At 43.7% G+C, this 23,267-nt stretch overlaps 1 protein-coding gene across 4 annotated transcripts in view; it reads left to right on the forward strand.

The window, feature by feature from the left end:
- The window catches only part of uspl1 (ubiquitin specific peptidase like 1), a 504,778-nt gene that overhangs the window by 438,563 nt on the left and 42,948 nt on the right, over positions 1–23,267 (forward strand). For all 4 annotated transcript variants that reach the window (XM_060908539.1, XM_060908537.1, XM_060908538.1 and 1 more), the window contains one exon: positions 17,946–18,075. In XM_060908539.1, coding sequence (XP_060764522.1) covers positions 17,946–18,075 — 130 coding nt within the window. The remainder of the gene's footprint in view (positions 1–17,945; positions 18,076–23,267) is intronic.

The raw sequence follows: 23,267 nt of genomic DNA on the forward strand, positions 1-23,267 counted from the left end.
AGTCTTCCGGTCAGGTCCAACGCGCCAACCAAACCATCGTGAGCATGCTTCGCAAGTATGTCAGCCACCATGGCAAAGATTGGGACATCAAACTCCCTCTGGTGCTGATGGCCATTAGGTCCACTCCTCACCGCACCACCGGAGTCACTCCGTTCGAAATGATGACTGGCCGTGAAATGGTTCTTCCCTTACACCTCCTCTACCGACCAGAGGACCTAAGCGTTGCCACTGCGTACACCGCACACCAGTACGTCACCGACTTGCAATGCCACTTGCAGGCCACATTTGCGTGGGCCCAGGAACACCTTGAAAAGAGTGCGAAAGGCCAGAAAGCTTACTACGACAGAAAGGCGACACACCGTGCGTACGAAGTAGGCGACAGAGTCCTATACTTCAATTTCACCAAACCGGTAGGAGTAGCCAGAAAATTCTTACCCCGTTGGTCCGGTCCTTTCGAAATCGTCGGTAAACTGTCCCCCGTCGCCTACCGCATCAAAACTTCGAAGCCCAGCCAGGCGCCTTCGTATAGATGGGTCCATAGCAACCAAATAAAGCTCTTTGAGCAGTCCACACTCCATAGGGAGGTGGACAAACAATAAGTTATAGCCTCCCCAACTTAGTTGCATGCCTCTCAATCCATAAGCGTGCATCTATAAGTAACCACCCCTGTTACCACTCAAATCAGAATAACAAACTCCTGTATGTTGCAGAATGGCCCCTCTCTGGATCCTCGGCATCTTCCTAGTCCTGCAGACCACATTGGCCGGTAACATAGTGGAACCAGGTCTGCCGAGCGGCATCGTTCTCCAAGATGCCCCAGGACTTCTCACCAATTGCCGCGTCCTCACCCAGCGCGTGTACACCCGCCTTGATCCTTGGGACGTGTATCGTAAGCATTTTAGGTCGCCCACACACACAAACCTCGAAACCGGGCCTGACTCCGAGATTGGGTCCAACATCGAACACGCCAAGCGTACCACAGTTCACATGCTCGAACAGTTACAGAAGTTCATAGTCACTGAGGAGGAACTCAGCGGCAAAACGCGCCCTAAACGGTTCCTCGGAGGACTACTTTACTGCTGCATCCGCCATCGGCTCTCTGTTCTCAATGGGCCTCTCTGCCGTTAACACCGTTAGCCTGACCGCGGTCAAACGAGACATGAACATTCTTAAGGAAGAAATGCCAGAAATCCAGGGTAGACTACTAACTCAACAGGAGGAGCTGCAGGGCTTAGGCAAAACCCTGCAGGGAACCATACTAACCGTTAACATGCATTCTACATTAATCAAGAACACAGTACATGCTGTAGACAGGCTAGCGACAATCATGAGAAGCAAAGTCAAGTACGTCCGAGTAATCCGAGACCTAATGCAGGACCTGATGAGAGAAGTAAGTAGCTCTCTCAGCACCCTGAGTGGAGGTAAAATCCCACCATATTTGATACCCCTCAGCATGGTTGACAGCATACTCCGATCTACTACCACGACTAACGTTTACTCATCACAGCTTCATCTGGCTTATAGTCTTGGCAGTGCTATTCCCATTTTTGTGAACCCTCAAAACCTAGAAATAGGCTTCATCCTCAATCTCCCCGTTATTGAACGGCAAAACATATACAGAATCAAATCTGTCCTTAATGTAGGTTTCTGGAACAATGACGTACACGTACGTTTGCAGACACCTCCCACCATAGCCTATCACGATGACAACCCCTCTATCTACCTCGTCCCTAACTTAGACATGTGCACCTCTACCAAAGATATCCACTGGGTCTGCCCCAGCAATCCCTTTATCCGAGACACCACAGACCGTCTCTGTGGATTGACAAAAGTCCCCGATCAGAAGTGTGCAGGCAAATTGTCTATTAAAGATGAAGGAATAGGAACTAGAGTAGAAAGAGCTGGTAATCGGTGGCTAATCAACACTCCCCAAACTGAGATTCTGATATCATATGATCAACATAACACTGCCACTAGAATGAAGATCCCTAACGAAACCTCCCTCCTAAGTGTCCCACTAGGAGCCACTGTTCACGTGGGTGACATCACCCTCCATCACCTTAGCGCTGACCAGTATGAGACTGAGATAGAAATGCCCGATGCCTTCCCAGGTCACGAACTTGAGATAAACTCCACCCTCCAAGCACAACTACTGCTGGAAGGGACCAAAACCGTGCAATTCAATCTTAAGCCCACTGGCATCGCTACCACTTTCTTGAATAACCGCTCAAACTCCTCGTCTGATCAAGGATCTTTAATAAGCCGAATTGCGCTGGGATTTCTAGCTAGCGGTTGGGTTATCAGTCTTCATAGCCATCACTCTACATAGGTACATACTGACACTACACCGCAAACTGGACAAAACGATCTACGCACCTGAGAAATTAGATCGTGGCATTGTCCGATTCTCCATCAGGCCTAAGGCCTCCACTAACTTTCTTGAAGAGTAGGCTTGCTAACACGCTAACTAACCCCTCTTTTCCATTTTCTTTTATGGAGTTTTGATTATTTTTTTTGTTTGTTTGCTGTGTGAAATGTTTTATGTAGAAGGTAGTTAAGTAGCCATAGTGTAATTGTTTTCATGTCCAAGTGCCTATGCTTTCATGCCCAAGTGCCTATGCATCTTATGGACTGTATGAAATGAATTGAACTGTTGAACTGTGTCTGAAAGACTTTTCACAGAAAGGACTTTTGGAACTACCTCTTTGTGGAACTACCAGGGACCGTGGGTCGCAGACTAAGCACCATGTGCCCATAGGGTATCACTCCTTTCAGCACCTATGGCCAAGGGGGGAATGTTGGTAACTTGCCAGCGCCCCCTATAACGATCCCACAATTCCTTGCGCGCTCCACCCGGATGTGACGTAAAGTGGAACTGCTTTAACTGTATCGAGAGCGCCTCGATTCGTCCTCTCGTGTTCTGGCTACTGGAGTGGTCGGACGGACTGTTGGCACACTCGCCTACAGTGTTGAGACTAACCGCTATTGTCTGAGAACAGCCTGTTCAAATTAGTTTCGGCCGAACTTTTGAACGACCGCTAAGTTTCAGTGATATAGTGGTTTTGATTCTAAACCTTTGCAAAGTTGAACTACAGTTAAGTAGTTTTCCACACTAAGAGGCATTTGCGGACAGCTTCGCTCCTCTCAGCCTTTTTCTCGTCGACGCATCACCGGAGGTTTCTCCCGAAGCACCGTGGGCCAACTAGGCCTCCATCTCCCTGCTTCGTTAGCCGCGGTTGGACGCAACTCGCCGCTAACCTCCTCTCCTCGGACCGCGACCCTCAGCGCGGACATCGGAGAACGAACTTCCATCGCATTGAGTAGGCACTTGGGCAAATTTTAATTTGTAGCTTATTCAGATGGTTGTTAGGGTCATGTTTAAGCTTTGAGCTGTTTAGCATACCCACTCAGACACGGAAGGTGTTTGTTTGTTTTTTTTATTGTTTGTTTTGGTTCTGTTTTTTTCTTTGAACTTGTTAGACAGGGTATCTTGCATGATATCTTTCCTTAACTCCATTGCTAGCTTCCCTATCTGATTAGCAGCGCAGCAACAAGTTTATTTTAAGCTCCGAGGCTAGACCGCTACAAGGCCTAGTTCTCTCCACCCAACACCTATTTTACACACACACACACACACACACACACACACACACACACACACACACACTCTCTCTCTCTCTCTCTCTCTCTCTCTCTCTCTCTCTCTCTCTCGCTCTCTCTCTCTCTCTCTCGCGTTGAGTTCTTTGCCTAGATAGTCTGTTGGAAATTGTTAAGTACAGTGTTTGGATCTAGCTGTAACGTGGTCAGCTTCTCCTTAGCAACTTATTGCTAGCTACCTCAGGGTGATACGCTAGCTGGTAGGCTTGTGTTCTCGACTAGGCCTGCAGGCGCCATATTTCCCGACGCCATTTTGGTACCTCCCTCATTGAGTTACCTGTGATACGACACCTAGGCACTGACTGCCATTTTGTTTAAGTATTGCCAGAGTGGCTAGTCGTTAGCATCTGCCCACAGATACATACACACCTACACACACGCACGCATCGGCTTTCCCTAGTCTCTCTCTCACACGCGCGCACACAAGGGATTCTCTTTTCCTATCTCTTTCTCTCTCTCTTCCCCTCAAATCTATGGTCCAGGTGTAATTGTTCCATTGTTTTGTCTTATTACCTTTGCCCGACGTTGAATGTATTTTGTGAGATTATTATTAGTGAGTAGTAGACAAATAAAAGCTAATCAAATTGAATTACATTTTACTTGTTCCTGTTTATTCACAAGGTCAACTATTTAGAACTCCTTTTTCCTTCAAAATTTAGCTTTTGTATACAACTGGGTTTCCCATCTAATGCAGAGCTACCATTAGTCTTGAATGTAACCATTCACGGTGAGTATTAAGATTAATAATTTAAGATTTTATGAGACTGATCTTTATTTATAAATTGATTAATTCAATTATCAATTATTACATAATTTATAATTTAATTAATCCCAATTCCACCTACATCTGGAAAAATTCAAGTAGGAGCCCTGCGTCCTGGGATGTATTATTGCCCTTTTTTTTTTTTAGTTTTTTGTGCATAAAAATGCATGATTTCTGCTTTTTCCTTTGGTTCCCCCCCCCCCCCCCCCCCCCAAAAAAAAAAAATTTTTTTAATTGTGCAAGAATATACATTCATAATGCAAGAAAGCAGGGCCGTGCAAAGACCTTTGGAGGAGCAGGGGCTCAACATTCAAAAAAGGGCACTTGGAACAAATTTTTCACACAAGTTAACTTTATTCAAAACTAAATTTCAGTTGCAACTGAACATTGTGTGTGTGTGTGTGTGTGTGAGATCCATCTAAATGCTGCAGTATTCTTCAAAGCAGCAGTCTTCGGTTTACCATGTTCTTGAAAATGTCTATGACAACACTATTCAATATGGATATCTTTCTCAATTGCCAGCAGAAGAAGGTCTGACAGCCTAGAATATGTTGTGGACGTCGTCATTCAGCCTTAAGTTTTCGAAGCTGCTAGAATGTTATTAACGCCGTCGTTCAAACTAAAGTTTCCGAATCTGCCACGTTAATGAAATGGATGGAGCCAAACAGTTTAAATATAGCCTAGGCGGCTTCATTAAATGATAAACAACCCTACGCATTTACTGTTGTGTTCTAAGCTGCACAATATTGCATGTTCAGATAAGAAATGAAAGGAGACTTTCAGTGTGACCTTACCATGCCATTCCTCGCACTGTCTCCCACTGTCAACCGCCTGCATGCGCTTTCTGCATGGAGGTTCGCTGAATGCATGACGTCACGGATTGATGCCCGCATTTACATAGAAAAATGTTATTTTATAAATCTATAATTTCATATTGTTAAATTGTAGAGAATATTGATGTTGGAGCTAACTTATCTTTTACAAATATTAAAAAAAAAAAAAACAGTCCCTATGAAAAGGGCACTTTGGACAGCAAACAGAAAAGGGGCAGGGGCTAGAGCACCTGTAGCACCGGTTCATTGCATGTGGGTGCAAGAAAGTGTACCAGAGGTAGACATATGAATGAAACATAAGCATGTACTATAAATAAGTGGAATGACTGATGCATGTAATTTGAACATGTAGTACAAATAATAAATGTAGTATAAACATGTGTATAGGCATAAATCTGCAAACAACTATATGGCTGTACTACCTGTACCCCTCTGTACTACAACTAAACATACAGACAGGATGTGTTTGTCTGTGGGGTGTTTTGAAGTGGTGCATGCATGCAGCCCCTAAGAAGCATCCTCATTTAGCACCTGGACCACGTAAGGGAAGAAACTTGTCTTAAGGAATCTCTGTTTTAGTTATCAGGCTATATTGTATTTTACCTGACCTCTGCACTGAGAACAGGCTATGGTCCGGGTGACTGGGGTCCTTAAAGTCAAACAAAACCCAAAAATAAGTGCTGTTTGCTTATCATGGCAAATGCCCTGATATGCCCCCTGCACGTTTTAATTAAAAATAAAACTTAAACAGTTTGTCTATTTTAAAAGTCATGGTAATGCTAAAAATAGGCTTTGAAAAATTGAAAAAAAATTTTTAAAAATCCCCCGCCCAGTGCTGGTATGTTCACTGCTTCAGATGGGTTAAATGCAGAGAGAATTTCACTGTGCTGTAATGTATGTGACAAAGGCTTATAATTCAAACTAAGCTTTTCTGTAGCCATTTTTTTTTTTTTTTACTTGGCAACAAAATGCACAAATCAAGACTTCGCTTTTATGAAGTATGACTCTAACTCCGCTAGATAACACACACGTAGTACTGACACAGATACTAGTAAACAATGTGTTATAACAACTCCGTTCTTGTCAAAGATCGCTGTTCTCAGTGAATAAAAAGCATGTCACAAAATAATGCATCTCAATTAGAATATCACGAAGGTTCATTTTTCCATAATTTAATTCAAAAAGGTAAACTTGCATTCTATATTCATTACATGTGAAGTGAAATTTCAAGCCTTTTTTTTTTTTTTTTTTGATTATGGCTTATAGCTCAGAAATCCAATATCTCAAATTATATTTCCTAAGCTCAATCCAAAAAAGGGATTTACAATACAGAAATGTCCAATTTCTGAAAAGCATGTTCATTTATAGACTCAGTACTTGGTTGAGGCTCCTTTATCCTGAATTACTGCATTAGTGTGGTGTGGCATGGAGGTGATGAGCCTGTGGCACTGCTGAAGTGTTATTGAAGCCCAGGTTAATTTGATGGTGGCCTTCAGCTTGTCTGTGTTTTTGGGTTGGATGTTTTTCATCTTTCTCTTGACAATACCGTAGGTTCTGTCTGGGGTTTAGGTCAGGTGAGTTGGCTGGCCAATCAAGCACAGTAATCTCATGGTCGGCAAACCATTTGGTAGTAGTTTTGGTACTGTGGGCAGGTGCCAAGTCTTGCTGGAAAAGGAAATCGGCATCTCCATAAAGCTTGTCAGCAGATGGAAGCATGAAGTGTGCTAAAATCTCCTGGTAGACAGCCGTGTTGACTTTTTGGACTTATCAACGCAGTGGACCAACACCCACAGATGACATGGCATGCCAAATCATCACAGATGGCAGAAACTTCACACTGGTATTCAAAAACCTTGGATTCTGTGCTTCTTCACTCTGCATTTCCAAGTGAAATGCAAATTTTACTTTCCTCTGAAAAGAGAACTTTGGATCACTGAGCAACGGTCCAGTTCTTTCTCTCCTGAGCCTAGGTAAGACTGTACAGTATGTATATGATGTCTCAGGTTCAGGAGAGGCTTGATTTATGAGAAATGCTTCAGTTTCCTGAAGATGTCGGTGTGTGTGGTGGCTCTTGATGCACAGACATCAGCCTCAGTCCACTCCTTGTGAAGCTCTCAAGTTCTTGAAATGACTCTTTTCTTGACTATCCTTTCAAGGCTCTGGTCATCCTTATTGTTTGTACACCTTTTCCAGCCAGCCTTTTTAGCAATGACCTCCTGTGGCTTATCGTCCTTGTGAAGGGTGACGACAATCATCTTCTGGACAATGGTCAAGTCAGCAGTCTTCCCCATGTTTGTGGTTGCATGTACTGAACAAGACCTAGAGATACACTGTATTTATACTGTTTTACTCGCACTCAATGAAATGTTCAAATATTTTGAGGGGTTTTTTTTTTTGTGTGCTGTAGGCCATAATTATGAAAAATTTAAAATTAAAAAAAATGCTTTTGTGTAATGAGTCTACTTTTCGACATCACAAACTATTTGGATGTCCTCCAAAGAGTTTGTGATAGTGAGGTTATGTAGATAAAATCAACAGGTAATTTCTAATTTTTTCAAATGAAAATTGAGTAGATCGAATTAAAGGCATGGGCTTGGCTTGAAATTTGGTTGGGACAACTGGGTGGGGTGGAATGCATAGAAGACAGTGTTGCGGTCAAGTCACTAAACCTCAAGTCCTTTAAAAAAAAAAATTGAGCAGAGTCCGAGAACAAGACTCCAACTGCACCATTTGATGGTGGCTGTTTTAGCCCCATTTAACATTTAGTTTGTTCCTGAGTGTGATGTATGAACAGGTGAATGTGCATTCTCTTTGTCGGAGTGTGCAGTATTCTGTTAGAGATGGTTGGGATGTCTCCCAAGATGTAAGTGCAGAAGGTTGTGGGGTTTTTTTTTGTTTGTTTGTTTTAATTACACATGACAGGTAAACAATCCAGAACAGCAGACAAAATTGTAAAACAGTGAAACAGGCAATAGGTCATGCGAGGTGCAAACAGGCTATCAAAGACAAGAAGCAGGAAATCAGGGATCAGGAAACCAAACAAGGAAATAAGGCTTGGTAATGTCAGCAACGCAGCTCAATACTTCGCAAAGTGTGTTTTCACAGTTTTTATATAGACGTGCTGATGTCGCCTTAATCTTGTGCGTGCGAAAGTCCACTAGGCATGCACATTGTCTGGAGTGTGCCCAAGAGTTTATCTGATGCACGCGCCAAGGTGTGCAGGTGTGACGCTCTTGCACGAAATTAGTACAAAAATTTATGTATTATTAAATATCTTTATGACCATGTTACCAAAAAAAAAAATTCGAGTTCTCGTCTCCAATTTACGAGTCCGAATGCAGTTGATGCACGAGTCTGAGTCCAAGTCAAGTCACGAGTCCTTAAAATTAGGGCTGGACTCAAGGACTACAACCCTGGTAAGAGAGAGATGTTAATATGGTTAATTTTGGAGACACATTCAGGTTTCTAGAATTTTAAACTGTAATGAGACTATGGTGTTCTATGTTGCTACTGTTACCCTCAGTGTTGTGTATTTCTATGCTTGTGGCCTAATTATACAAAATCTTAATTGGCCCTTAATTAGGATATCTGAAATATTTTATTAGCTAATCATTACATTATAGCTGGGATTCTCCTACTCACAGACTGATGTTTGATGAAATGTGTCCATTTTTCTTTAGTTTTCTCATTTAGTCAAAGTTCAGAGCTGACTGATAAATACACACAGACAAACGAGAAATTATTCTTTGGGAAGTACATTAACTTTTTTTTTCAAGCCACCATATGGTGAATTAGTGTTGGAGTAACATGAACATTACAGTAGCTATCTAAAGTTATCTCCTGCATATTTTCCATTAAGCTCGCTAGCCTCCACTATTTACAAATTTTTCTACAAGTTATTGTGTCATATTGTATGATACAACAATATAAACAAGCATCAGATTCGTTTAAGGGATCATACAAATCAGGAGTAAAGTTTAAAAAAAAAATTCTCCTGGCATAATTTGCCAAGTAAAATGGCTCCCTAGATAAGTTTATGCCCATATAGATATGCCTGTAGCTCACTCTGGATGAGAACATGAAGGAAAGTAATCTTAATTCCCCCCCCCCCCCCCCCCCCCCAGCTTTTTACACATGTCAAACAAACTCTTTCTTTTCATTGTAAACAAACTATTTCAATCTGTTGTCTGTTTCCAACAAAAGCAAGTATTCTGATTAGGACGAGGTGATGTTGAGCGACTCTGTTCATGAACATACCCTACAGAGTGAGCTAAATTGTACGGACCATTAACCCTCTCTGGCTGAGTGTAAAGTGTGCGACAGTGCCAAATGGTATTAATTTTAAAGATTCTCTGTTTTTGCTGTGATTTAAGGTCTAAATGTTGGTAGGGCTATTTCAGCTTTCCTGAAAGTTAGTAGCGACATGTTCTGACCAGCCCTACCTAAATCTGACGGTCTAACATGCAATAACGGAGCAAACAATAGTCCGTAGTGTCGTAGAATCTGGAATTCAACCTCCATGCCAAACACCTGAGAAAGCAGGGTTTTTCCTCTGCTTTCTCAGGCGTTTGGCATGGAGGTTGAGCTTGTAGTGGTGTTCAAAGATTTGTCCTTGGGTTAAAGCATGAGATGCCTGGCCAAAAGCATCCAGCCACTAGGTGGTCCCTCTGGGAATTACAGAAGAGGGCACTGAGTACTCGAATATTCCAGAAGTTGCATGCAGGAACTCGTCTTCTGACAAGTACAAATTGAGCCGAGTATCAAACATCCGGTAGGGTCAGTGAAATGTTGCAGTTGATGTTGGAAATCGGTGCCTTCCCACCTCACAATTACACTTAAAATCTGGAGGTATTGCGAGGTCAAGGATTTTGGTGTGGAAGGAGTCCATGCTGAATCACCTCTGGTCCTTAAAGATCATAGGCAACGGTTTTCAATTTATGCACATTTGAAACTTTATATGTTAAAACCCTCTGTAATTTTCTTCTGATCCCAAGTAGTATTGTTAATAAGTAATAATTAAAATAAGTTAGCGTGGATTGCGGCGAATTTCTGTTCAGCGATTTTCGTGACCACTCGGCGCGTGACATTATTCAAGACAGCCAAACCGCTTGAGTTGAGTCCACTTCCGTTTACTTGCATTGCCATTCGGCTTGAGTGCAGATGTGCGTTCGGGAATTTCCAAAGAAAAAACATGCCTTATTGTTGTGCAGTGAACTGTAACAACAGGACCAGTTCAGGAAGAAGTTTTTACCTTTTTCCGAGAGAGGAGAAGAGGCGGAGAGAGTGGATTGGCTTTTTCCAGAAGAGGCAGAGCGAGAGGATTGGCTTTTTCCGAAAGGGGAGAAGAGATGGAGAGAGTGGATTGTGCGCATGAAACAAAATCAAGCAGTCAAAAAGGAAACGGACCAGCAACGCTAAGCAAAAAGGAGAAGATTGGAGGTAAACATTTTTACCTTTGCTTACAATTGACAAGTCAAGAATCCTGAGGGATCCTGTACAATCATTGTGGAAATGAGACAAAAGGATATTTCCTCACTTAGAGTAGGCTATAAATAGTATAATGCCGCGGATGGCAGGCTAATACCGGCGCACTGTCAAGTAATTTAGGGAGGGCAGTTTAATTATTCTTCAAAAGGGCTCTTATTTAGTATTACAACGAAAGTAAGAATTTATCATAACTACCAGGATAAATCGTTTGAGCGCGAGTCTTGTTGAGGTCCGGGGTCACTGCGATCAGAGTCAGCCGAGTCACTGTCCGATTCCGAGGCTGCACGGTCAAACCAGTGAGCCACATTCACCGATTGCTTTGCAACGGCCATAGGTTCATACATAATTATTGGTGTCAGCCTGCCCTCCATCTAAGACCTGTACCTGTCCAGAGTCAGGAAACAGGCAGGTAACATCTCTGCAGACCCATCACACCCTGGTCACAAATTGTTTAAACTTCTCCCCTCTGGGAGACGCTACAGATCACTGTATGCAAAAACAACCAGACACAAGAACAGTTTTTTCCTCTCAGGCTGTCTCTGTGATGAACAGCTAAAACCGGACTCAAATATCAGTAACATCAGCTGTGAAATATCTGCGCACACACAGTCATTCTGTGCACACTGTATATTTATATTTACTACCGTAAGTCATCCTTGCACTATGCACCATTTTGCACCAAAAGATTCTACATGTACATAGTTTTTTTTTTTGTTTGTTTTTTGTCTGCGCTTTTTTTAAAATCTGTTTGTACTAAGAGAGCTAAGTGAAACCGGAGTCAAATTCCTCGTGTTTTTTCACATACCTGGCAATAAAAGTGATTCTGATTCATATATGGTTTCACCTCTCGGTATTCAATTTGGAGAGTTCCTACTTCAAAATCGCTATCGCTTTCAGACATTTTACACAACCTCTCACGACCAAAGTCCGTACACATGCTCGGTTCGCAAGTAAACACAACTGCTCCCAGTCTGTTTGGCTTAAATGACGATGGTCCCCTGGTGGTGAAAGTGCACATAAGTGAGATGTAAACAAACCTTTGGAAACTGGCAAAACAGTATATTTTAACAGTTTTATTCAATTTTAGGGTGCAAATTAGACACTAGGAAGATTGAATTCGATTTTTGGGTCGCTCTTCTAGACAAAGTTGATATTCTACATTTCACCTCCGACCATTGCCTATGACCTTTTAATGTTGATTGGTTGTCCTTACAACAGGGAGGTGTACAGAGGGGCATTACGCTTCCCTCCTACAGGTTGTGCTTATGAATGCCTAGCAGAGGTGGGTAGAGTAGCCAAAAATTGTACTCAAGTAAGAGTATTGTTACTTTAGAATAATATTACTCAAGTAAAATTAAAAAGTAGTCGTCCAATTAATTACTTGAGTAAGAGTAAAAAATACTAAGTGAAAAAACTACAAGTACTGAGTAACTGCTGAGTAACTTTTGTTTATTGATCAGGATGTCATAACAGGCAGAGATTTCATATATATTTCACACATATAAACTGTGTGTGTAATTCTGTGTATTAACAATAACAAGAAGCTCAAGGCAGTCTGCACATAAACCATAAGTGTGTGTGCACGTGCATGTTCACTCCATGAAGTAACTGTTCAGCTTTAACAGCAGCTGGCTCTCAATTTTGCACTGTGAAGCTGTGACCCTTTAGCCATGAACAGGAGGCCTGCATGACTGAAAAGTCTCTCACAGGCGGCAGACGCTGGCAGGGCTGTGTTGATTTTCAGTGATAGTCTCTTAATTTCAGGAAAAGAATGCAACAGATCCATACTTCCACTCGGTGAACAAGAAAGGTACCTCTCCAACTCTCCAGTTTTTGATTTTCCTGCACTCAGGGATGCAAAGAAGTCATCTTCGTCAGAGTGAGTGATTGGGCATCATCATCCAAGTCTACATCAGTGCCCAGGTGGCTTCTGATGTAGTCAAGGCCTGTGGTAAGACAAATTGTTTTCAAAAGAGTTAGGTCTGCACATTTTTCTTACTTCTCTTGTCTGCCAAGCTGCTGTTTTTTAAATATTAAAACCCTCAGTGTTCGTAACTCTTGCTTGTCCATAATGTTTGTTTTTGTTAACAAAATAAGGTTACAGCCCTCACAATCTCAACAAAATATGTGGTTAAATCAATACTTCTCTGACAATGTCAATTAAAAATGTATGTTATACATGTATGTATACAATTATCTTCATAGAGACAGAATTTATGGCAGAGCTCTTGTACAATACTACTGATTTAGACTTGAATTGATACATAAGTACATTTACCAGCTTTTAAGATGTTCTGGTCAGTGGTCCAGGATGTCCTGAATTTCGGTAGTAGAATAGCTGTAGCAATCAGCTCTGGTTCTTTCATGATGTCCCCAAAGCATTTCTGGATTGCCTTCTGCAGGGCATCAACGAGAGGGCCACACACTTTGCATGCAGACAACAACTTCTTCAGCTTGTCTAGCAATTGGTAAAGTGTTGGCAGCAGGAAGCCCATATGCACAGATGATTGTCCTTGAAGGATGTTAAGGGCCATGGCAACAGGCTTCATTACAGCAGCATACTCGGTCAAAAATGCCATTCAGCTGCATTCACACACAATATCTCCTTGTATGAAAAAGACTGGGAATAATCCTGTAAGATGCAATCAACGATGTTAATCCTTTCATCTCCCAAAAAGTTGTTTACCGGATCCATCTTGCAGAGGAGTTAGCAAGTGGAAGTAACAAGCAAAAAGGTTGCTAACTAGCTGCCAGTGCCCAGCTTGGCTGGGTGGTGGTGGGGATTGCTAGCAAGCGGTCAAGCTAACAAGTTAATGCCCTTCCTTTTGTGAACAAGCACTTGTAGACAAATAATAAAACAAATCTCACAGAAAAAAACACCTAAAGTCTTCACACATCCCTCTAATCCACAACAAATACAGTAGCTTGAAAAATGGAGATTTCACAAACGATATGTTACGCGTTTTGTTATTTAGTAAGTTTTCACCAGTCTTCCATTCCCAGTTTTTGACCAGAGCCGTGTACAACTGTAACGCTATGAGCTGACATTAGGCGAGCAACCTTATTTTCATGAGCATTTTTGGTTTCACATCAATAAAAAGTGATTGTTAGGAAGATTTTTTTTGTAGTTTTATTTCTTGGTTCTCTGGTGTGTGTGTGTGTGTGTGTTATCTTGCTGTCTGAGGCTGCAGTGTGTCAATACATTTCCACAAAACAATGTATTTTGCAGTTATTTATGATGTTACAACAGGGCTAACGTTTGCCTACGAAGACAGCCAAAAGCACATAGCCTACTTACCGCAGTGTGTTTCCTCAAATTCGACGTTGAGTTTTTATAAGCTGAAACGTCCACTGGTTTGGGGAGACGCATGTGACACCGCATAACATAACTATTATTTTTTTGTTGTTTGGAGAGTGAACATGGTTTGTATGTGTGGCCAGGGGTGTGCCTCTTCAGCTTGATGAGAAACGCTGGCCGCTGTCTCTGCCATTTTCGTTCTGCTTCCGTGCTCTTTTCCACCTGGACTGCTCTTGCCGTGGGAATTTTGTGTGCGGGCACGCGCGGCGGCTTGTCTCTGTTTGATTGGCGAAACGGAGTTAAACCATAGCTCCTCCCACTATGGCTCTGGCAGCTACATTTGATTGGTGAGATACTGTCATGTGACAGAGCCTCTGCTGGAAGTCTCGACAAAACATACAGACCACGCATCACACAGATCAATAAAAATAAAGTAGTGAGTAATGAGCAGAATATAGCCCAATGTAACGGAGTAAAAGTACCGCTTCTTCTTCACAAATATACTCAAGTAAAAGTAAAAAGTATGCTGCATTAAAACTACTCTTACAAGTACAATTCATCCAAAAAGTTACTCAAGTAAATGTAACGGAGTAAATGTAGCACGTTACTACCCACCTCTGATGCCTAGCCATCCAGTATCGTATGTCCATATATTGTAACTGTTTCATACAACACTTAAAACTTTCTCAATGTTTCAGGCATGATATTACCATTAAGACTATATATACCCCTTTTTTAAAAATATATGAAAAGGGGAGGAAGGGAGTTACTCATTCATACAATATATCATTGCACCAATACAGACCATCACCAAATGTTTGTGAATGTCCTGTGAAATTTTCAATTCACTAGCAAAGGAAAATGGTTCTTTTGTGAAATTGTGATGGGGGGGTGTCCCCCAAAAAGTGCACGTTTTGCTTTGAACAGTTCCAGTGTATGGCTCTGTCAAAAATACATTTGTACCTGGTATGGGTCAGTGGAGAGGTCTCTCACACACTAGTGGAGGAATGTTCTGAGGTGGTGCCCTGTCGAACACTTGGACACAAAAAGCCCTCATTTTATGATGATCTCATTGGATGGTTGGAAAGCAGCTTATCAGTGTGTTCAGAACTCATCTGCCTAATCTCCACTATTTGGACACTTTCGATGCATTGAGCCTAATCCTTGCCAATGGGAATTCCCTACCCTCTTGAAAGGTTGAGTTCTCACATGTTTCTTTGTACTTGTGACCTGTATCTTGTCAGCATTATGAGGTTGGCATACTTTCTGGCGAAGGTCTTACGTATATACATTCTTCATCCACTTCAAAAGGAATCCTAGTACACCTGCTCATCTATGCAGTTATCCGATCAACCAGTCATGTGGCAGCAGCACTATGAAAAAAATCATACATATACAGGTTAAGAGCTTCAGTTAATGTTCACATCAAACAGTAGAAATGGGAAAATTGGTTTCTGTGACCTTAACCATTGCATGGTTGTTTATGCCACATGGGCTGCTTTAGTGTTTCAGAAAAAATATTGAGTGACACTGGGGGAATAGCTTTATTGATAAGAGAAGTCAGAGAGAATGGCCAGATTGGTTCAATCTTCCAGGAAGGATATAGTAATTCAATTTTTTTTTTTTTTTTTTTAAGAACAGCGGTGAACAGAAAAGAATCTCTGAACACACACACAACCTTGAAGTGGATGACTACAACAGCAGAAGTCCACATCAGGTGTCTGCCAAGAACGGTGCACAGGCTCACCAAAACTGGAAAGTTGAAGAATAGGGGGTGGGGGGAAATCACCTTGTCTTTTTCCAGTTTTAAACTGTTCAGTTTCAGTGAGTCTGTGCCCTTGATAGCCTCAGGTTCTTGTTCTTGGCTGACAGGAGTGGAACCCAATGTTGTGCTTTTGCAGTTGTAGCCCATCCAAAGCTAGGTTCAGTGTTTTGGTTGGTTGGTGACTTTTGGTGGTTCATCTCTGTATTTCTTGGTGAATTCCAATCTGGCCTTCTGATTCCGACTGCTGAGTGGATTGCATTGTGTGGTATAGCCTCAGTATTTCTGCTCTTGAAGTCCTTGTTTGAACAGTGACCTTGTGTGACCTTCACCCCTACCACATAGAGGTTGCTGATGGCTGTTTTGGGATTTTTCATCAGTTTTCACAATGTGATGAACACAACCTGTTCAGTCGGTCTGGTTGTTAGTACACCAGTGTTTTTTTTTCTTTTTATCAGAGCATTGCAAATTTTTTAGTAATGCTCAGTGCTTGTGCAATGACTGATCAATTTCACTTTTTTTCTCAGTTTCAAAATGTGGTGCTTTTCTCTTATGGACAGCTCTTGGGTCTTCATTTTGGTTTATCATTTTTAACACCAGGGCGGCATGGTCGTGTAGTGGTTAGCGCTGTCGCCTCACAGCAAGAAGGTCCTGGGTTCGAGCCCCGGGGCCGGCGAGGGCCTTTCTGTGTGGAGTTTGCATGTTCTCCCCGTGTCCGCGTGGATTTCCTCCGGGTGCTCCGGTTTCCCCCACAGTCCAAAGACATGCAGGTTAGGTTAACTGGTGACTCTAAATTGACCGTAGGTGTGAATGTGAGTGTGAATGGTTGTCTGTGTCTATGTGTCAGCCCTGTGATGACCTAGCGACTTGTCCAGGGTGTACCCCGCCTTTCGCCCGTAGTCAGCTGGGATAGGCTCCAGCTTGCCTGCGACCCTGTAGAAGGATAAAGCGGCTAGAGATGATGAGATGAGATTTTTAACACCAAATACAGTCTTCACATGCAAAACCCAGGGCTCAAACCAAGAGAAGACATTCATAATTATTGTTTCTACATAACAAATGTGACACACTTGGGCAAGAAGGAACCCCTATTAGTCACATGTTCCAATATTATTGATCAGTTGAAAATGGGTGAGCTCAAACAAAAGGTACCATAGTCTAAAGGCCTCTGCATGCTCTTGCGACAAGGCTTTCGCAGATAGCTTTTCACAGTAATTTATCGTTGAGCGGGGAGAAATAGGCGTGCGCGATGTTATTCACCGGCACAACGCAAGGGGGTGCGAAGTCGCTAGGAGTAGTTGGTGGGTGTGGTTAGTGGAGTGTTTATCCTCCAGTTACTTATAATGACTAGAACTTTTTTTTTTTTTATAATGACTAGAACTGGAGTCGTATAGATGTACGTACTTCCTCAATCAACCGCTCTTCATGCTGCTCCATCTTTGCTCGTGTTTTTAAAAATGCCGGTCGTGAAAACAAAACAAACCGGGAAAGTAGGGAAGCGGAAGTGCGTGTACAGCGGATGTAGAGTGGACCAATCAGAGCCCTCTTGTCTGCGAGGCTTCTGCGGTGGTCACAATTTTTGGGAGGTGTGCGCAGAGCATCTGCGAAGGTGGGGGGGCTACGCAGACGCTATCTGCGACACCGTCTGCGAGGACTGGGTTGTCAGCATAAATTGGCCTTAAGTTGCTTAATGCATCTAGATGAAAATATCAGGAAATGAAATCTGAAATTCTAATGTCTTCTCATTCGTCTTTGTCTCAAACCCAAATGTCTTCAATGTCATTCCAATACTTTTGTAGGGGACTGTAGATTTCAAGACCCTACAGAAGGAATTTATCTGCCATCACTCATAATGATGAGCAGCTTGTGAATGTGTCTTAATTTTCAGTATTCGTGATATGTCTTTACCCTCTCCCATTGAAATGGTGTGATTTGTGTGCATTTCTTGGGTTGGACTTTTTTTGTCTTCCTTTATTGCTACTGGAACAACTTTCTCTCTCTCTTTCAGGAATTGATCAAATGTGTCCACCTGGCTTGCCAGCAATCATTTGTGCATAGCTTTTTTTTTTTCCCTCTCTTTTCACTGTTGCATTAATTTTGAAGTAAAAAGTCATTATGTTGTTTCATGTTAAAATTGCTCTGCAGGTCAGAAGGAGATGCCTGTCTTTGCCCTCCCTCTTCTCCTAAGGTCAGATGACTGGGCAAATAATCTTTTCCAGCATACAGGCCAGTGGGAATTTAGGTGCACATGCTGTGGATACAATTTAAATACAAGGTAATTCATTTACTACAATTACAACTTTTTGTTTCGAGGTGGGTTGTGTGTCAGCAGGCTTATTCACTGCTTACATCCAGTCTTGTCAAAAGTCCATCTCATGGAAACCCCCCCCCCCCCCCCCCCCCCCCAACATATTTGAACAAGCAAGCATTTCACCCTCTTTAATACAGTGTCTACAGATAAAGGTGATATTTTTGTAGTCATTTTGTTAATTTAAATAGACGGTTCTAACACATGGAAAAAGGATATTTTGATACACACGTTATTTACCAGCTTAAGGTCGGTCCGTATGGTGAAATACTGTGACCGAGGTCTTGAAAGTACTGACCGAGGCCCTCTGGGTGGAGGTCAGTATTCAAGGTCGAGGTCACGGTATTTCACCATACGGACTGACCTTAAGCTGGTAAATAATATATTTATTTTTTTCTTTACCAAATTCTAACAGAAAACGAGAGCGCCCTAAAGGGAAAACCGAGCTGCCATTTTGAATCCTCATTCACGGATGTTATGCAAATTGCTTCCTCCTCGGTATACAAGTGCACTTCCATGGCAGGAAAAAAACTACATTTTGCTGCCTATGTAGTCCCCGATTTAAACAAAGAGTCATTCAGGATTCAGCCATGTTTTTGCTTGGCGTTAGCAACAGTTAGAGGTTTTTAGCTTTCTACTGAAATGTTTTTTTATTTCTTCCTCAGGGGAGTAAAACTCGCTTTCGCTGTGAAGACTGTCGTTATCACTATCCATGATGTAAAATTAATGCTATTCTCCTGAGAAATGCTGGCAAACATTTAAGATTTTTGATAATCTTATAAATAAATCTTATGAAAAAAAAAAGATAAATGTTGACAAATTCCACCATGTTTGTTGTTGTGAACGAGCGAGTCGCCAGAGGTCCATAACCGGGGTCCGTAACTGGGGTCCGTACCGTAGGATACGGACCTGCTCGTCAGCCAGTTAGAGCGCAGGATTTGGACCTCGAAAAAAATAATTTACATTTATTACACTTTCAAGTCTAGATTAGAATTCATAAGACAACATCATAGACTTCTTTTTCCTTGCATCTTCACTACACTCTCATCCCATTCTCACTGATGCACTTGTATTCTGTTTTGCTACTGCTCACCTTCATTCCTCTTCATTCCAGTGCATACCTCCATCTCTCCAAACCCAGCTCAACCTCCTTTCTGCTTTCACCGCATATCACAATATCCGCAAACATCATGTTCCATGGTGACTCTTGCCTCACTTCGTCCGTCAAGCTATCCATCACCATGGCAAACAAGAAAGGACTCAAAGCAGATACTTGATGAAATTCCGCCTTCACCTTGAACCATTCAGTCGTTCCAACTGCACACCTCACTGCTGTTTCACTGTTCTCATACATGTCTTGCACCACTCTGATATACGTCTCATTCACTCCACACTTTCTCATACGATACCATAACTCATCTCTCGGCACTCTATCGTATGCCTTCTCCAGGTCTACAAACACACAATGTAGCTTTCTCTGCCCTTCCCTGTACTTCTCCATGAACATTCTTAAAGCAAAAATTGCATCCAACATGCTCTTCCTTGGCATAAGCCCGTACTGCTGTTCACAGATTGCTACCTCTCTTCTCAATCTCGCCTCCAATACCCTTTCCCATAACTTCATGGTGTGGCTCATCAGTTTTATCCCTCTGTAATTACTGCAGCTCTGTACATCTCCCTTATTCTTGTATATTGGGACTAGCGCACACTCCATTCATTTGGCATTTTCTCATTCTCTAGGATCTTATTAAACAATCTCATTAGGAACTCCACAGCTGTCTCACCCAAACATCAAGCCTCAGTGGGGATACCATCTGGTCCGACGGCTTTCCCAGTCTTCGTTCTTTTCATGGCTGCCCTCACCTCATCCTTATTAACAAACTCTGCTTCCTGATTTGCTGTCTCCAACAAATCTGACCTTTTCTCTCTTGGATTCTCCTCATTTAATAAATCCTCAAAGTACTCTTTCCACCTTCTTAATACACTCTGTCAGCGCATTTCCATCTTTCATCACTCTTACCCTGCTGTACATCCCTCGCTTCCCTGTTTCTCTGCCTAGCTAGTCTGTACAGGTCTTTCTCTGTTAGGACTAGGACTGTTTTGGCCTCTAGAGGCCGCTGTTATTTCCTTTTCATGTCGTGTTTATTTTGGCCTCTAGAGGCCGCCACTGTTCCTGTGTTTTGTGTTTGTGTTAATTGCCTAATTATCTTCACCTGTGTCCTTAATTAGTTTGTCTATTTATACCCCTGAGTTCAGTCCTCTTGTCACGGAGTCTTTGTGCTGTTATGTTTATCTCCAGTTTCCTTTGTACTGTGTTTTTTGATCTTCTTAGCTTTTGTATTTTTGCACTTTGCTTTTCTTTTGGATTATGCTCTTTGGTTTTTTTTTGTCTTTTGTTTTGCCCTGTATATAGTGTATATAGTTTAAATAAACCTTTTGATTCTTTTTCTACTTCCGCCTCACGCCTCTGCATTTGAGTCATCCCCCTGGTGGCCTAGTGGGGGTTTGCTGGATTATCACACCAACGAACCAGGTTCGAATCCCAGCAAAACCCTAACAGAAAGACTCCGTCATGACCGACTCAGCAGAGGCTGCTTCAACTGTCTACCCGGCCAACCTTCAGGGAATTATGGCAGCTTTGACACGCTTCGGAGCGACCATGGACGCTCATGGACGTACACTCACCAGCCAACGTGAGGCCCTCGCTCGCCACGAGGAACTGCTTCAGCAAATTGGGAAAACCCTGGCACAGCTGACATCTCTGCCTGCATCTCCTGCTCCTGATCCAGTTCCTGCTCCTGATCCAGCTCCTGCTCCAGTGCCTCCTGCAATGCTGCCTTCTTCACCTCGCGAACCCAGCCTTCCTGCACCACAGAGGTATGACGGCAAGCACAGTGAGTGCCGAGAGTTCCTTACCCAGTGTCAACTCACCTTTGAGCTTCAGCCTACCACCTACACTACGGATCGCCGCAAGATTGCCTTTGTGATAACCTTATTAGCTGGTAAGGCGCGAGCCTGGGCTACTGCTATCTGGCAAAGACAGGGACCTGAGTGCTTTGATTTCCAGCTGTTTTCTGAAGAGATGCTTCGGGTCTTCGATCAGGCAGACATCAGTACCGACGCAGCCCGAAAGCTCATGTCCATCCGGCAAGGAGGAAGCGTCGCAGATTACGCCATCTCGTTCCGAACACTCGCAGCAGTAAGTGGATGGAACGAGACTGCCCTGGTGTCAGCCTTCCACCATGGTCTGTCTGACCCCATCAAGGACGGTCTGGCCTCTATTGGATGCCCAAGTGACCTCGAAACCCTCATCTCACATGCTATTCGTCTGGACAACAGGATGAGAGAACGCCACCAAGCCTTGAGCCCCCCCAGCCTCCCTACCTCTACCTGGAGACCGTCTACCTCCTTCAGTGACTGTCCAGAACCCATGCAAGTGGGTCGTACTCGCCTCTCCGCATCTGAGAGGGAGCGCAGAAGGAGGGACAAGTGCTGCATCTACTGTGGCAAGCCTGGTCACTTCCGAGCATCATGTCCCGAACTCTTGGGAAAAGGACTGCCCCGTCCAGCCGAGGGAGGGTTGTGACGGGGCCTACCCTCTCTCCCGGACTCCCTGGCCAAGGAATCTACATCCCGGTCTCCATCTCCTGGGGTGAGTCTGTCCACTCTTGTCAAGCTTTGATAGACTCAGGGGCGGCTGGGAACTTTATGGATATTCACTTCGCCCAAAGCATCAATATTCCGACTGCACCTCTTGAAGTCCCACTGTCTGTGTCTGCCCTCGATGGCCAAGCGTTAGGTGATGGAAGAGTCACCCAAGTTACTTCTCCAGTTTTCCTCCAGTCTCAAGGTCACAAGGAAGAAATATCCCTGCACCTGATTCCTTCACCTGAGTTCCCAGTTATTCTAGGCCTTCCTTGGCTTACTCGCCACAACCCTCGCATAGACTGGGTAACAAGCCAGGTTGTGGAATGGGGCCCTGCATGCCATGCCTCTTGTCTGCTCTCTAGCTCTCCTGTGTCTCCTGCCGAGCCCCCTGATCTCACCGAGTTATCTCAAGTTCCCACAGAGTACTGGGATCTCAAGGAGGTATTCAGCAAGAGCAGGGCCGCCGTTCTTCCTCCGCACCGGGCCTACGACTGTGCCATCGACTTGCTCCCTGGGACTACCCCTCCTCGTGGCAGACTGTTTTCCCTCTCTCAGCCAGAACGCAAGGCTATGGAGGAATACCTCAAAGACGCCCTGGTCTCTGGGTTCATTCGACCCTCCACCTCACCTGCTGGTGCCGGCTTCTTCTTTGTCGGCAAGAAGGATGGGGGGCTTCGACCATGTATTGACTACAGGGGCCTGAACAAGATTACTGTGCGCAACCGATATCCCCTTCCGCTTATGTCCACTGCTTTTGACCTGCTCCAAGGCGCCACCGTCTTCACCAAGTTGGACCTACGGAACGCATACCACCTCATCCGTATCCGACAGGGAGACGAGTGGAAGACTGCCTTTAACACCCCGTCTGGGCACTACGAATACCAGGTGATGCCCTTCGGACTCACCAACGCACCAGCTGTTTTTCAGGCCCTAATCAACAACGTCTTAAGGGACATGATTAACCTATACGTTTTTGTCTACCTCGACGACATCCTTATCTTTTCCAAGACCGTGCAGGAGCACCGCCACCATGTCCGCCAGGTTCTCCAGAGGCTGCTACAGAACAATCTGTTCGCCAAGGCCCAGAAATGCGAATTTCATGTTCCCGAGGTCTCCTTTCTGGGATTTATTGTACGGACAGGCCAACTCCAAATGGACCCTGCCAAGACCCTGGCCGTCCGGGATTGGCCTACTCCCAAGTCCGTTAAGGAGGTTCAGCGGTTCTTAGGATTCGCTAACTTCTACCGCAAGTTCATCAGGAACTTCAGTTCTGTGGCAGCACCCATGTCAGACCTCACCAAAGGGACAGGTGGATCTTATGGCTGGTCTCCTCAGGCAGAAAAGGCGTTCAAAGACCTCAAGGACCGCTTCTGCACGGCACCCATTCTGGTTCTCCCGGACACCTCCCAACCATTCATCGTGGAGGTGGACGCCTCGGACAGTGGTGTAGGCGCGGTGCTCTCTCAACGTTCGGAAGGAAAGCTGCACCCCTGCGCTTACTTCTCCCACCG

This window comes from Neoarius graeffei, chromosome 25 (assembly GCF_027579695.1).
Source record: "Neoarius graeffei isolate fNeoGra1 chromosome 25, fNeoGra1.pri, whole genome shotgun sequence".
Taxonomy (NCBI): Eukaryota; Metazoa; Chordata; class Actinopteri; order Siluriformes; family Ariidae; genus Neoarius; species Neoarius graeffei.